A 17,428-nucleotide genomic window follows, 5' to 3' on the forward strand; every position below is an offset into this window, starting at 1 on the left:
GCCGAGGGTCGACGCCTCGCTCTGCTCAGCCACGCCGAGGGTCGACGCCTCGCTCTGCACAGCCACGCCGAGGGTCGACGCCTCGCTCTGCACAGCCACGCCGAGGGTCGACGCCTCACTCTATCCGACCTACGCCTGCTTGGTCCACGTCTACGCCAGCTTGGTCCACGTCTACGCCAGCTTGGTCCTCGCCTGCTGCGCCCAAGCTGCGAATGAGCCGCACCCCTGAACTCCTGCTTTATGCAGCAGATGGCGCTTAAACCGCCGCCGGAACTCTTGCCTCGCCGCGGACGGCGCTCGGGCCGCCCGCCAGAACTCTTGTTTGGCGTTAGGCCATGTCCGGTGTTTCCACCGGTATTTTGAGTTTATTTTGGTTACCCTGGTCCTTTTGCCCAGTCGGTTTTTTGTTTTTTACCCTCCATCCTATGTTTTGTTTTACCCCCTCCACCCTCCCGAGTCAGGTATTGTGTTTTTTTTTTGTTTTTTTTTAGGGGACTTCTGGAGCCGTCCCCTTAAGGGGGGGCTTTGTCATGGTTTGGTGATTTCAGTTTGTTGTTTTGATTATTGTCTTGTTTCGGTTTGTGTTATTGTTTCAGTTTAGTTTTTCCTGTTTATGTTTGCTGTCACTATTCACTCCTCCCCAGTCACTCTTTTGCCTTCCTGCCACGCCCATCTACACCTGTCTCTAGTCTGGTTAATTGCTTCACCTGTGTCCACTTTCCAATCACCTCCTGATTATAAAAACCTGTCCGTTTCTTCCATACACCACTGGATCATTCCGTTTTGGTCTCCTTGTGTCTTGCTCCTTGCCATGCCCTGTTCTCTCGTTTTTTTGGATTTAGTCTTTGTTAGTTTTGCTGCCACATCAGCCCTTTTGTTTTGATGGTTTTCTTTAGTTAATAAATTAGTTTCTTCAGCTCTGAGTCTGCGTTCTGGGTTCACCTCTGTCTCCACGCTTCATGACAGCATAATTAAATTTTAAAATCTGTTGTTTTGTTATTGTCTAACATGTTTAGCTAATTAAAGTTTTATCATAGTTACAAGCTTGCAAGGAGAATTGAGGTTTAAATGCAGTGGTCAAAACGACCACTGGTGACCGTTGTAGTGTTAAGTCTCCTGGTTCTCCCTCACCTTCGCAATGTTGTAAAATTAAATTAGAAAAGTAGCTGGTGCGTTTTCAGCACCACAGATGTGGGAAAAGACAGCATGACAGCGTTTTTTTTCACTAATAACAAACTTTACCACAAAGAGAAACAGTGTGGAAAATGATGATGAAAGGAAATTTCACTTCCATACTCATATCTAAGAGGAAATAAAAGCATATCAAATCCGACAACGCAGGAATTGTTTTCCTGTAGTGTAGGGCTTAGGTCAGCGATGACGGCCCTTAGCTTTTCTCCAAATTACAAGATCAGGATCTCGTAATTATGAGATAAGGTGCCTATTTCTTTTTTCTTTGGTGAATGCAATGTACCTCGGTACTTCTGTGACCTCACCACAGTTTATGCACCCATCCTGACATGACTCTCAGCCTGTCAGGACAGGCTAAGCGAACCAGCACATTGTTAATATCACTGTTAACGTGACTGCACTAAGTTGTTTCCATGACCACGGCCATTATCATAGCCCAGGCATGAGGCCTGTGTGTCCAGTCCTGCTTCACATACTTAACACCAAGACTATACTGGTGCATGCTCAAAACCATTGCTGACCTATAACGGTCTATAACGTAACACCACTGTGTTCCTAAAAGGCCCCTGAAGACCTAATCGAGACCCTGTAAAGACCATCCATGTTCTGGCTGATTTTTTTTACGCTGTGGTGGGGCCATTGCTTAATAGTTAGGGGGCTTAACAGACCTGTAGATAAGTCAGCTATATCACAGTATTCAAGTCAAGGATCTAACCAGTGGGTGGTGATAATGTGCTTGATTGCTAAGAGTCCATTTGAAATAAAAAAGCAGATATTTTATGCATTTTTTGTATATATGTATTTGCGTTAATAAGAAATCAGCAAATCTCTTCAGTATACCTTCAAAACTAGCACTCTTGTTATTTTCATTATTCTGCTCACAGTGGAACATGTAGTCTTCGATGGCTGTCGTTTCTGTAGCCTCTTTCACAAAGCAGCTCCACAAAATGACCACATAGATCAGTCCATCTTCACGCTGCCTTGAATCATTCATAAATCACCAATGGAGGCAGCCACGTCCGGAACAGACATGAGCTTTCAGAAATGAATAAAAATCATGGAAGCAAAAGAGGCGTGGAGCAGAACTTGGCTGCGTTGATAAAGGAGCGCATTAAATGTTTATCAAATGTCTTCCTCGTATAGTTTTCAAAACATGACGAAATTACTTCAGTTTAATGATTCTCTTTGTGGTTAACTAATTTTTCAAACTAAAGTTGCTGTGCGTCATCATCGATTTTACCTTGGTTACCGGGTGGTCGAACAGAGCATGTCATTGAGCCGCGTCGCTGGCTTACATTTTCAGGTCGACTGTTTCAGCTCTGTTACTAGCGCACAACACAGCACAAAGAGGTATCAGGAGTGGGTTGACTTCAAACCCTCCTCACTACTTTGGTCCATTCAGAAATCAAACCAAGGCAGCCAGAAAGCCTCTAACTCCCAGATTAAAGTGTTTTGAGAACAAGCCTTTTGTCATGGCCTTTGAATAAGCCCTTTACTACGGCACATGGACTGGCATGTAGTAGCAGTAAGTTGGGCTGCACATGGTCAACCACAGAGGATCCATTGCAGGTTGGTATGAATGACGACATACACAGTACATCACACAGGGACGAGAGGACAGCAAAACGAATGTTGGAGCATAAAATCTGCTTCAGTAACTCCTTTAACACATTCTGACTCTGCACTAAGTGGCTTTTTTAAATGCAACAGGATGTAGAACTTGTTATGTCTTGTTCCGCTGATCAATAAGCTCTGATGATGTTCACTAATGTACTCAAACAACTAAGTGATGGATGTACAAATTATACAGATATTCAAGAATGTTTACAGATTTACCAAAAAAACAAACTGTAAGTGAAATGTGTTTTGTTTACAGAGCATTTCCATTTTTCTTCCATTATAAATGAGATAAAGACACTGATGACGTGATAACTGTAAGTTCAGCTGTAGAAACTACACTTATAGGTTCAAAGTTGAATGTTTTTCATTGGAAATGGAATGGTTTTAGTTTGAAGAGGGAGGATTTCTGTTTCCACTGATAAATACTTAAATTTTTCAGAGCATATGTAAACATGGGACAGCATCTCTCACCCTGCAGCTTCTTAAGTACTGCCACCTCCATCTTCAGCACCTGCTTGGGCTGCTGGGCTGACTCCACTTTCAACGCCACATTCTCCCGTGTTAGCAGGTCCAAGGCCTCATAAATCTCCCCAAACCCACCCCCACCAATCTTCTTCAGCTAGGAAACAGAATATAGGAAATCACAAAGTTACCTCGGTGTAAAAAGAGAAAAACAATAATGCCAATAAGCACACAGAAAATCCCCACAGCTGATTTGTCTTTTTTCTAGAATTAATACATTCATGAATTTAAACTATATTATAAATTTTCTTTATTTATATTTATTAGTTTTTAATGGATAAAATATTCAGTGCAATACTTATTTTAAAATTTGACCTTTATTTTTTACTTATCTAATTCCAAATAGATTTTTTAAACTATGGTGATAACCTGCTTCTTCAACCTTTCCCAATATTTACTCTTCCTGTTATTTTTTCGTTCATCCAACAGGGCCAAACTCTTCCTTGACATATTCCTAAATTCCTCTAAAATGATGAGAAGAAAATATAATCACTTCACACACCGTTCAATCCTTTGGCTTCATTTTTCTAGTATAAAAAGTCACAGTTTAATATGTTATGAGTGTTTATTCATTTGTAGTGATCATTTGTATGTCCTAGAACACACACATATATATTTTTATTATTATTTTTTTTAATTATTTTGTACATGTAAAAATAAATAAATAAATAGTTAATAAGATAAAAGCAGTCAAATTGATTTGATTTTACACAGTGTCTCTGTAGACAGTGAATTGACAGAGGGGTTTTGTGCCTCACCACTTTCCATCGGTCTTTGACCATGCAGTTTGGCGGCAGGATGTCGGCCTGCTCAGACGTCCCGTTCATGTTGCCGTTGTCCTGGTGGCCGGGGACTAGGCACTGCATCTGCCAGCTAGACAGAACACGAGCAGCTCCAAGCTTAAAAGAGCCATTTATCTGAGAGGGTGAGGGAGCAGGTGAGGAAAGGAAGTGAGAAAGGATGAACAGAAAAGTAAGACAGAACATTTTATCATCTTGGTACTACAATCCAAGTTTATGTAGAACTCTCTGCTGGAAAAAAAAATTATAGCAGTCCAGAATAACAACAGGCATTAGATAATGGCTGACTGCCATTAGAAGCCATTCTTCAGCTGGATCAGGCTACAGGCTGGTAGGAGGGTTGCAACTGGCATTGTGTAGGGGGAAGGGTGTATGATGGTATTTGCAGTAACTTGAGCAAATATCATTTCTGCAGAGGAAGCAGCTGGACAATGTGCTCTCATCCTGACTGAAGCCGCAGGCTGCGGCGGCCTGACAGCGATCAACTGGAGCGAATCCTTAAAGACTAAACTAAACTAACAACCACCAGCATGGCAAAGGGACGGGATTCAGTCGAGGTCTGATGGGGTTTAAAACAAGTGGCTAAAATTGTGGGCACATCTGAGGGAAATTATATCTTGTGCTTTTCCACTTTTTTGCTGAGAAGAATTTGTATTAACTCTCAAATCTCAAAACCATTAATCAAGCTTAGCATAAAGTCTAACCTGGATCAATCAAAAATAACTACATCTATCTGCATACACTGATATGGTTCACATGATAGTACAGCAATGTGTTCAATGGTTAGGAGTTGTACTTGCTGAAGAAAAGTTACCCTGAAAGACAGTAGGATGTTTCTGTTTCTGGGTAAGAAACAAACCATAACAAACCCCTTTATGTGACCTACAAAAGTATTTTTTTAAGTTAAAATATTAAACTATATCTTACATTAAACTATAGCTTACATTTTATGAGCTACAGGAGTGAATTTTCCAACATATAAATGAATTTATCTTGGAAGATTCCCTGAATTTTCATTGTTTAGACTAAATTAAGCTAGCCAACTGCTGTCTTCACATCAACCGATTAAGCAGGAGGACAGTATTAATCTGAAGATTGAGTCCTCAGCAGGGATGACATTGACTCGTGCCCCAATTTATAAATAAATTACCTCATCAATGATAAGGGCTGGGTAATAAACTACAATATTTTATACTAAAACTGTAAAACATGACAAGCTGGCATCACATTTGTAAATATTCTACAAATGGAAGATTATGAAGACAAAGAGAACAGTTTGAGAAATTTTATCACAGCAAGACAGCCTGTTGTTACTGTGAAAGGTGTTCAACTGGGCAAATAAAACTTTGGTACTCCCAAAAATATGAGTGGGGTTGTCTGAAACTGGTTCCAATGGAAACTGCAAAATAATAAAATACCAGCAGATGTGGTCATTCTGAGCTAGACAAACATAAACATTGTTCATTAATAGCAGTGACTTTTTAGTGTGGTTGATCTATTAAATACTGAAATACTAACATCATATGTACCGCATCTATCTTACAGCAGCTGTATAAAATTTGTTGATATATAACATTACTTTACTGTTCTTCAGTCAGTCAGCCTGAACTGAACTCTGGCATTTACTCTTCTCAGATACAACATATCTGCCATGAATGGTTATCAGTTTTCAGTGGATTCATGGGGGAAATTTAAAGTTCAAAATGATGCATGTCAGTCCCCAAACCATGCTGTTCTGCATGCAATGCCACGGGCTATCATTAGTGCATGCAGAGCTCAGGCGGACTGCAGATAAAAATGGAGCATGTCCTCTGTATTTCCGGTCAGACCAGCCCTCAAAGAGGACTGGACAGACTGCGTAGGAAGGGAGGAGGCTTCTCTGCATCTTCAGTGATACAGCTCACGCTAGCAGCAGCATTGTCATCGTCCAGCTGGGAATCACTGCAACACTGGAGATGTAGTGAAATCTGCTGCAGGACTCAATATGCTGCTGAGACATCAGTCACTGCAGAGGACAGGACCACACAGTTCCACTGAATGCACAGCAACACTCTTACAAAACAGTAAACACATCAGTAACTAATCAGCCAATTAGAGCTGTCCAAGGAAAATTAAAGTTTCTCACATAGCGATAAATATTCACAATATTGACAAACTCAAATACAGTGATTTTGGATAAACTATAAAGTTGCTGAACTACAATAAAATGATGAACCATAATATCTATCTAAGGCTCCTTCCCACTGGATGACAATCCCACATCCTGGATGACCTATTAGTAAATGGCTGGATCGAGCCAAATTTGACAAATCTCCTTCATTGTGAAAACAATCACAATGCTGCTCTTAGTACTCCACAAATATGTTTTCTTGCTATTTTTCACATCTTTAAAATGCTCTTATGGACCCTCATCTTGCTCTATACATCAGGAGCACATGCCCACAATGGTACTACTAAATATATTCACAATAACACAACACCCTGGGCCTCGTCCTGACACAACTCTACGACGGGCTGGACACACGTAGGGCGACAAATGACAGCGACTAATGGCCCTCGTCACCACTGGGGTAAAACCCAACACACGGGACGCGATAGTGATGGCAGCTTTGCGAAAAGGAATCTCGCAACTTGTCTCCAAGAAATTTGATTGGTTATGAAATTGAAGGAATTTTGACATTTTCAGAGCAGTCTGTGTCATCGTGTGTATCTCTATAATCACTGCGTAAAATGTCATATGATAAAGGAGAGTCAAACAGCTAAAATGATGCTTTCCTCCATATTGAAAGCGGTTGCAGGCTGCAGCATACTCTCCGCTCATTGGTCAGTCAATGAAACCCTTGCTGATTGGTTTTAGTGCCATGCGACAGCGACAAAAGTTGAACATTTTCAACTCTATTTTGTTGCGTCGCCTGCCCGCACGTGCACGTCTAAGTGTATGAGCTTGAAATTTCACAAGCACGAATTTCGTCGGTCACTGGTATGAGGAGGGCAAGCAATTGTCGCTTCATCGTACAAGTTCCATAGGAAATGAACTGAGAGGGAGCGATGTTGCTCCACGTGTGTCGAGAGCATAAGACTGCGCCAGGATGCAACTATAGGCTAGAAGATCGCGTCACGCTAGTACGACACCACCGCAACATGTATGCATGACAGGGTCAGAGCCTAGACATGAGGGCTGAGTGACCAGTCTTGCCAAAGTCTGCCTCTGCTGCCCCCTTGTTCTAGTCAGTAACCCTGATACATTTCCCCTTGGGCTGCACAATATATCAAAAACATTATTGTCATATATTGATATTAGTGAGCACAATTTCAATATCACAAAGAACTGCTTGGACTGCAATAAATCATAGACCATTATACTTCATGTTTTATGCATTCATGTTTTCCATGCTAATATACTATATTTGGTCAATCCAACAGACTCTGACTGGCCTTGGTGCCCACACCTGCTTTAGATGATGGTGATGGCAGAAGAGAACATGAGGAGTGAGGAAAATGTGGGTATATTGCAACAATATTAAACAGCATTACTGAACATTGCCAAGTTCTTCTAATATTGTGCAGCTCTTATTGTCACCACAATAACAAACCCCCATCACTACAAAACTTTTGTGTGCTCAAAATCCTCCACAACCTATGACCACCTATGATGACCTATCACACTCATCCATAATGTAGAGCCCACTCCATTCTTAATGCACCACTAAAGACCTCGCCAAGACCGTACACTTTCTACTTTCTGGCTTATTTTTTACTTTGTAGTGGAATCAGCATCCAGTGTGAAAGGGAGTCTTAAAGACAACATTTCTGTGAAAAGTTAAAGCTCTGAGGCTTTTTAGACTCTCATAGGAGGAACTTTTGGTCACTGGCCAGTGTGCTGTTTCTTCTTTGGCTGTTTAACTTCTGCTCCAGTCTTCCTCATGTTTGTGTTTAGCCCTATTACGTGGAACAATGAACTAATAACAACTGTATTTGGGAAATCTATCAGAGCGCCTTTATTATTAAATGAAAGGTTGATTTGCTTTTGGCACCAGCGTATAGACTATTGTTTCACACCAAAAGGGACCAGGACATTTTGTCCTATCTTGATCTCAAACACAGTACAATTTTTTTGTCATACAGAATAGCTTAAAACACTAGTTGGCTAAGTGTAGTTAAGTAATTATTGAATAACATTTGTATAACTACACTATACACTATAATGAATTGTGCTGGTCAATTGTACTTCAGCCAAATCATTCTCCCATTTTATACCAAGCGGTTGAGGTTTCATCCTAATAGGGTACATTTCATACCCATGCTCTTACCATATGTACGTAGCCCTGCATGCGTAAAACCCTGTAAGAATGTATCATTAAAAGCATCTGCTTCACACAGCCCTGCAAAGGATCAAGCTGTGCTTTATTTCATAGTCAACATTATTATATATACTATATATCTTTGTAAAAAATATTTAGGACAAATAAATGCTTGTTAAACCAGTAAGTGCTTATACACTGTGATAATTGCTTGCCCTGTACATGCACGTATTGGCTAAGTTGTAGTGTGTAAAATACACAGGAGATGGATGGATGGATGGAAATAGATATGATGATGTATTAATTTGTAATATATTTTGTTTAGCTGAATAAAGACCCTTTCTCCTCCTGCAGCAAAAAGAGAAACTTCTCAATTTCCTGCAAACATTCAATAACAGTGCGTAAATACTCAGACAGCAACATCATGTTTTTAGGTAAACATTAAAAAGTCACAATTTTAGGATGTTTAAGCCTGATTTGAATAGATGTACATCTTTAAATATCTTTTGTCTTGAGATTCAGGGTTATTCAGGAAACATCTGGAAAACAACAACCTTAAATGTCCAGGATTAACCATAAGAATAATAAGAATAATAATGACTGTGATCAGTTATCATCGGGGTCCAAGCCCCCCTGGTCGACCCTGGCTCATGTCATCCCAGCACTCCGTCGACCTTGCATACCACAGACTTCTACCATGATGTGGAGCAATCTTAAGGCTTATTTTAAGCCCTAAGCTCTCAGCAGCTTTTTGTGCTATAGTTTCAAAGGTTACGTTATCAGGAGCACAAAGCCCCAAAAGAAGCTTGCTGATTTCTCTTGTCCTTTCAATAGATTCTGTGTAACAGGGAGAATATTATGGTCAGTTCTCAGTATGCAAGTCGAAGATGCTCTTTGAGAGTCATGATATTGAGGCTCATGTTTGTCTCTTATGCTCTTAAACTTGTTCCACACTACACTAGATGTTAAATTAACCATTTATGATATAAATTTTAGCCAAATGTCTGCAAAACTGATTAAGTCAAGGGTATTTTTTGTGTTTTCTGATGTTATTTAGCTGGGTGGCCATCCTAAATTTGGCTGACTCAAAAGTTAAGTGGATAGGCTGAGGCAGGTACAAAAAGACCTGAGGCAGATATCTTCTTTTTGTATCCAATGTTTGGGTAAGAAATCACCAAAGGTGCAGAGGTATGATTTGGCAGAAGTACAAATTGACATGGAGCTGTAGTATCACATCTACTACAGGAAAGAATGAAGTTACAGTATTTACTGCAGATGTGTAGTATTACATATTATACAATAACGGGGACCAAACTGTAACATTATGAAAGGTGCAATTAAAAATGAAACTAATGTGTATTAGGACAATGTGTTTGGAATAATATTAAGGACACTGAAAGACATACTATATTATAAATTACAGTAAAATACTGTATATTGCTGTATGTTATCCACATTTGTGCATGTTGTTTCAGAAACTAGCATATGTTTCATATTTTATGTTTTGATTGTTTTTTTCTGGCTACGATCAAATGGCACCATTTTGCATTACTTAGAGTATCCTCTTTAATGCACAGCGTAGTATGTTTATAAATCTTGTAATTTTATACAGTTACATTCAGCACTGATGTGTCAAACAAAAAAGGAAACTGTGTTGTCCAGCAGCAGAAACTTCTGAACTGTGACAGTGTCTCAGCAGCCGATTGAAGTGAAACATCCTGGCCAACACTTCCTGTACTATCAAACCTCATCCTTGTCGTCTTCTTTTCTTCTTCATCTACATGGCCACTAACTTATTACTAGGTAGAAGAGGGTGGAATGTTCTGCCAGTAGCTAGTTTTACATCATTCCAGTTTTGATTTCATGAAGTCACTCAGAGCTCACCATATTTCTGAGCTCCTGGAAAATCTGATGCTTTACAACAAATCCTGAGTGGGACAAAACCCTTCCTTTTCTTGTGTCAGCCTACAAGCCAAAACAGAGGGCACAGTTAACCATCAGTGGAGGAGAGAAAGGACAGTGACGGCTGACTGCCGCCTGCCCTGTTGTCATCGAAGGGGCAAAACAAGGAGGGAGAGGACTTCATACATTATATTTACACCATTAAATCCTCAGACAGCACATATAGTGTGTAGCAATAATCGAACAAGAACTGTGTTCCTTTAGCATTTCCATGTAATACCAGATTCACCAGGATACTGTGACTGCAGCACAGTATTTGTTTTGTGATGAGTACTGACAGCCACAAGGACTTTGAGTCTTTGTTACAGAGATGGTATTATGGTTGTTTTTGACACATACTGTACGCACACTTAATTTCATTGTACTGCCAGTGCAAAGACTATAAAGATATGCATTCATATTCACAACATTTTATATAAATATTTGTGGTTATATTAGTTTACTTATACATACATTAAAAAAACAACATTTTTCACATAAATAAATAGAGTACCTTAGTTTTGGCAACTATTCCTGATTTGAAATTTTTTTATTATTGTTTTGTTTTTACTAAACCAATAAGCGATCACATATTTTCATGTCCACCTAAATTACTAATTCTAACTACAGAAGTAATTCAGCACTCGGCGATGACATTCTGATATTGAACATGTTCTCCTTTTACTGCCATGACCACCATGACCCATTGAAGGATGGACTTCTGAACGACTTCTGTGAGGGTTGGTGCCAAGATGTCGGGAGCAAATTATAGATCACATTATAATCATCAAATTGGTCATACCACTAGTAAATTATAACAATGACTGTTCTTGTGACATTTATACTGATGAAAGATGCACAACACTCATTGCATACTTAATTTAAATTGAGTTTTAATATGGGTTCTTTGTAATATTTGCAATAAATTTATCCTCTCTATCTGAATGTCTTTCAGTTGTCTAGATGCTCATCAAACGCAAGCTGCTTGCAGACTCTTGCTTGTCCTCTTTCAGTTTTACAGTGATGAGGAGTTAATGAAATTGTGAGTTGCTCAGCTAGCTGAAACAATAACAAAACACTCAGTGTACAAGGTGACTTGATGTCTGCTTTGTTGCACACAACTGATAATACTCTCACAGAGGACAACTATAAACTAAGCCTAGGTCCTAGAACAGTGGTGTCCAATCCTGGTCCTGGAAGGCCACTATCCTGCATGTTTTAGTTGTTTCCCTGCTCTTCAGCAGAGGCCTGTTAATCAATCAGTCATTCAAATCAGGTGTGTCACAGCAGAAAACCAACAAAAACATGCAGGACAGTGTTTCTTGAGGACCTGAGTTGGACGCTATTGTCCTGGAAGTTGCAATGTGACACCTCTGTGAGTCTAGCACAATCAATAGATGCTCGAGAGGGTTGAGAACTAAACGTTTTGGAGCCAAAATCAACATCTCAAATTCTTCCATGTGTTTCTAGAAAACATGAACCAGCCTTTGAAGTATAACAGGGTACATCTCAGGTGGCGAGAATGTCCACATTAACAAAAATTCATAGAAAGAACATTTCTAGCTCGGCCAAACCCTTTGTTTCCTTTGACGTAGTTTGTATTTTCTTCCTGATTATTAACTTTTTCACCACAAGATCAACGTTTAATGGATCAGGAAGAAGCAAGACAAATGCAGGAGAAAAAAACAGTAAAAATGGCTTCATTGTTGTTTTGGTTTCTGTCGCGCAAAGTGGTAATGGGCATGTGTGCACATCTGCTATGTCAGCACTCCTAAAAAGCTCTGTATCTCAAGTCCACATGGTTCTTCTTATTAAAAACTCAGTGTGGACAAGAGGTGGAAACACTGCTAAAAAATCTCAATAATGAAAATACAGAATAGTGTACACAAGAACTCAGATAAACAGATGTGACAAAATGCTGACAGTGTTGATGTGCTCCACCTTTGGTTTGCTAAATGTTTTTGCTCATAATAATTTAACGGAACTTGTAATTTGTTGGTGAATCTGACATTATATGGAAAAGGAGAACAGCAGTACAGTTTATAATCTGAGAACTCAGTGACCAGACAGTGGTGTGTCCCTGAATAACCATGATCAGAGGTTTTAAAAAGTCACATGACAGGGTAAATAAACAAGCAAAAAAAAGACAAAAAAAAACTAACGTTACAAGTTTAAACATATTAAATGAAGGTCATACTGCAGACTACACACTGCACTTTAATAACTGGGCTTGTCTTTGTAAAGACATATTGTATTTTGCAATTTTCTAGATACAATCACAGTAAGAATTCAATTAGGAAAATGAGTACAGTTATGTCATAAAGGATGTAAAACATTAATTAATCTATTAAAAATAAGAGCTAATTCGCAATTAAACAATAACAAATACAGAAAATAAAAAAATTGTGAAAAATATTCTTTAAAAATACAAATACACAGTAAATTAACAAAAAGTAAAATCTTATTTACTAAATTTGTTCAAACAAAAAACGGTAAAAACAAATGAGAAGAGCTAAACTGAGTCAACAGAGTATTACAACGCCTATTATTGCACAATAAAAACTAATATTGACGCTAAATGAGCAGAGAACACACATGGAGAAGACAGGAAGCCTGTGGTCCAGGTTTAAACCCCCACCATCCCCTGCATCACTCCTATTCAATCTTTCCTCTCTGCAGTGCACAGTCATGGGTCCTCTGTGCGCATGCGCACCATCACATCCTGCTAATCAATAAATCTGGCCCGGACTGACCCGCGCTAGGAGCTAAAGAGCATCACAGTTACACGATCAGCATCCCGGTCTGAAAGATCCCAGGTCCCATTCTGATTACACGTCTCTGATTCGGATCAATAAATCCTCATCGTTTGGCCTAACACACACACACACACACACACGCACGCACGCACGCAGCCCGACCCACAGCTGGTTCGGATCAGGCCTACCTGGCGCACCGTCCGCTCCTTTTCCGCCTTTTGGGAATCTTCATCTGGGATTTTACTGCGGCACAAAACGTTCTGGTCCAGAAAACCCACCGTTCCTCTGAGGGGGGTCGGGGTCTGGGCCTCAGACTCCCACAGGACTAAATCACCATTTATTTCTCCTCCCACAGTCCCCGACAGGACTGAACGAGACCGGGCCCGTCCTCGGAGCAGACCCGCTGCTGGTCCGGAACAAACCAAGTCCGCGAAGAAACAAAAACCAAATGTGTCGTCGGGGTCCGGGAGGGCTCAGTACAGCCCCGCTGCTGACTCGGTGCGGGTCTTCCTCCGGATGCTGCAGTTGATGCTGCAGGTGATGTGGAGGAGGAGGAGGAAGAGGAGGACGATGCGGGATGGTCCTTCCTCCCTCCTGCTGGACCGGAACCGAGAGACGAAGGGATGGAAAAACCAGATACAGAGACCCGGCTGAGGCTGACCCGGTTCTGTCAGGGGTGGTCTGTGGCCGTCAGGGTGTCCGGCTCCAGCCTGTTTGTCCGCACTGCAGCTCTGCCTCCACCAGCGTCAGGGCACCGTCACCAACAACAACCACAACATCCGGCCGGCTCTTTCAAAATAAAACCCCCAGCGCCCAAATTAGCCAAGTGGATTAAATGTAGCCATCAAATGGCTGTCGGTCACAAACTAAACTAGACCAAATGTATTTTCTGTAAAGACGGAGTGAGAATGCTGATTGCTGACTGACTTTGCTGAAGTTTGCTGATGAAACTGAAACTGAGCTGCAGATAACTAAATGTTAGCTAAAAGTAGCAAAACACCAGCTTAAAAGAGCAAACCCTTAGCTAAAAGTTGAAAAAGCACTGAAATATTAGCTAAAAAATAAAAATAGAAAAATGCAGGCAAAGTGCTAGCTAAAAGTAGCAAAACAACAGCTTAAAATGTTAGCTAAATGCTAAAGGTTGCAAAATGTGGCCAAAGGTTAGTTCAAAGATAAAGGTAAAAAAAAAAACACTAGCTAAAAGCTAAAAGTAACTAAATGCTAGCTAAAAGTGACAAAACACCAGATTAAAATAGCTAAAAGTTTAAAAAGTTGAGAAATATTAGCTAAAAAATAAAAGTAGAAAAACACTAGCTAAAAGTAACTAAAACTAAACACCAGATAAAAATTTAAAATATTAGCTAAAAAATTAAAATAGCAAAAAGAGGCTGACTCAGATTTCACAAATTTAGAAATATTGGGAAAAAAAAGAAAGAATCCCTCAGAACACTACAGTTTATTAAGTGTGATATAAATGATAAATCTGCTAAATGAAATACTTTGCTTTGTTTCCCATAATTTACTACTGATATTTTGAAATATCATTTGTTTGTAAATAAATCCGTTTTAGAAAATAAAATGTGGAAGCTGAGGAGATCAGCACAATCACAACAAGAGAACAATACAGCATCATCATAAAACCATTTAGATTTTCTTCCCTCTGGAGTAAACCAGCACTAAAGTCTGTGCTCCACCAAACCATGTCTCAGGTCTTGCTTCAAATCAAATCAAAATACAAACTGACCTCACTAGGGGGGAAAAATTAATCTGTTACTTCAACCTCAAATCAAACAGCAACCATAAACTAAAAGTGTAAGACAAATGCAAACAACAGTGTAAAAAGCACACATAGAACTCAGCTTCCTGGGTAAATATGACAAATAATTTATTCTTTATGACCAACACCATGAACTCAGAACTATTGTGGCTTTGTATTTACGCCCGTATGCTTGTTACACATTGACCACTGAAAACATAAAAGCAGCACATTCTTCTTCTGTGGTTTGTTGAGTACCTTTTCAGTCTTTCTAGCCTCGACTGTACACTACAGACTACAAGTGTTTTCAGGTTTGGACTTGAAGTCAGCAGGACTTGGTTTACAGAAGCTGCCATGTTGTATTTTTGGAACCAGAGTCTTGGCACTAGAGATGTGGGGATTTAAGTCCCACCATACTCTCAAAAAAATGAGACTGTGATAAATCTTTTGTAATATGTTCAAACCTTTACTTTGACATATACCCTGTACAATTTCAATAAATAAAAGAAATCTGTCTCAGGAAAAGAAATTATACCCTGACTAGGACTTAAAGGTTTGATTTGCTGATTTGGATGGATGCTTGGTGTCGGAGCCATTTTACAAAATAAAACTCTTCTTCATCTTCAGTTTTCCAGCAGACAGCTGAAGATTTTAGGCCAAAACAAACAGGTATTTGTGTGTCATTCCATCCACCTTGACTAAAACCCCACTTCCAACTGAAGAAAAGCAACCTCACAGCATGATGCTGCCACCACCGTGTTCCACTGTTGCGTGTGGTGTTCTTCTGGTGATCCGAGTAGCGCCTCAAAAGTTCAACTTCGAGTCAGTCAGACCAGAACACATTTTTTTTACAGGCTTTTGAGAAACTGGTGTATTTTTCTGCAATATCTAGCCGAGCATGGACGTTTGTCTGTATAAGAAAATGGTTCCCCACCTCGGAGTCCAGACATATGGAGAACACAGCCAGCACTTGCCGCAGTTGCAACTTCCCGCAGCCCTTTCCATGTTGCTGTAGACCTCTCTGAAGCCTCCAGTTTCTGTCTTGTCTTTTCATCAGTTTTTGAAGGGACGTTATTGTTACACCAACTCCTGCTGACTGTCTTTACTGTGTTCTATTAGAACATCCAGCACTGGGAAAATGTTCTGTAACGTTATCCAGACCGATACCTTTCAAAATGAGGTATTTTTATTGCTTTGTGAGCTCTCAGTGGGCTATGGGTTTTGCTGTCGGATGCAACTGACTAAGTGAGAGGAAAATTGTACTAGAACGTCTAAACTTCATTTCAGGTTGAGCAGGGTCACTTTAATTGATTGCAGATGTGTTCCCAAGAAGAATGAATGCAGATAAACAAATTATTAGTTAAAAAGTGTGCACACTTGTGTCACCAAAGATGGAAAAAGTTTTATGATTTATCCCTGCTTCTTTTAAGCATCACAAAAACATGAAATTTAACACAGGGGTGGCGACTTTTTTATATTCACTGAATATATTTATACCTAATAATGAATCATTTCTTTAGTGGTCAAAGATACCAGATTTATAATGTTTTCTTAGAATTCACTTACTTTTTAAAACTTTCACTAAATGCACAAGACTTTAGATATTTCATCACTGAAGACAACCCTACTACCCTCCACATCTATTCACACATAGATCGATATTATAAAACAGTATTAAAGACAGTGACAATGACCCTGAGGGTGAGGAATGAGAACATGCCGAGTCCCACCCTGTTAGAAGCGCCTGAACGCATCATTACTTCGTGTTAAATGTCCTCCTCCACCTGAACCTGCTGAGGCCGCATTCTCAACAAAAACTGAATAAATCACTGTTGAATTCTTTTTTCTGAAGCTTCTACCGATCCGACAACCAGCTTGTGGCCTCTCTCTCTCTCTCTCTCTCTCTCACACACACACACACGTCCAGCCTTTTTGCTCTTCAACGTCTTATACCGCTTTGGTGTCTCGCGCCCAGCTTCGCTCGTGTCTCGTCTCCTTGCCTGTTCGTCTTACCTGAATGTTGATTTTCGTCCGGGCGCCATGGAGCCGAGCAGGTCCCACTCCCTCTGCTCCATCTCTACAGCATCAGCACCACACGCCACCGCGCACGCGCACAAACGCTCACTTTTTTTTTTTTTTAAGTGTCGCCATGTTGAGGCCGCTAGCTCTACAGCACCCCCTGCTGACCGGGAGCTGCAGCTGCACGCACGCTGTGCACGTTACAGCATCAGTCGCCCTCTGGGTTTTAAAGTTACATAAAAGCAGCAGAACATGGCAGTAAGAGGCCATCTTACGATGAAAGCACATTTTTTATGTTGCTGTTTCCTGAATTTTGGAATAACAGACGACAATTTACCACTGCATCATTATCAAGGATTACAAAAACTGTTTTAGGCAAATCAGCAAGCCCAATGAAGGATTTAGGAAAAATCAATCTAAAATCTAAAAAAGCTGTGGAACAATATACATAAAACTACAGACTGAGTCCAGTTCTTCAGGATACTAGAATAATGTGCCTGATGAGAGTTCTGAAAAACCGAA

General features: G+C 40.1%; 1 protein-coding gene across 2 annotated transcripts in view; it reads right to left on the reverse strand.

Moving 5' to 3' along the window:
* ttbk1a (tau tubulin kinase 1a) overlaps positions 1-16,965 on the reverse strand; it is a 73,213-nt gene extending 56,248 nt beyond the window's left edge. Inside the window, exons 1-3 of one of the 2 annotated variants that reach the window (XM_017434986.2) lie at positions 16,901-16,965; positions 4,092-4,250; positions 3,283-3,430 (exon numbers count right to left, since the gene is read on the reverse strand). In XM_017434986.2, coding sequence (XP_017290475.1) covers positions 3,283-3,430; positions 4,092-4,199 — 256 coding nt within the window. In that variant the 5' untranslated portion in view covers positions 4,200-4,250; positions 16,901-16,965. Of the gene's footprint in view, positions 1-3,282; positions 3,431-4,091; positions 4,251-13,319; positions 13,603-16,900 lie in introns of those variants that run through there. The other variant, XM_017434985.3, reaches the window with a different exon arrangement.
* Between the last annotated feature and the right edge of the window lie 463 nt (positions 16,966-17,428).

Source organism: Kryptolebias marmoratus, linkage group LG3 (assembly GCF_001649575.2).
Source record: "Kryptolebias marmoratus isolate JLee-2015 linkage group LG3, ASM164957v2, whole genome shotgun sequence".
NCBI lineage: Eukaryota > Metazoa > Chordata > Actinopteri > Cyprinodontiformes > Rivulidae > Kryptolebias > Kryptolebias marmoratus.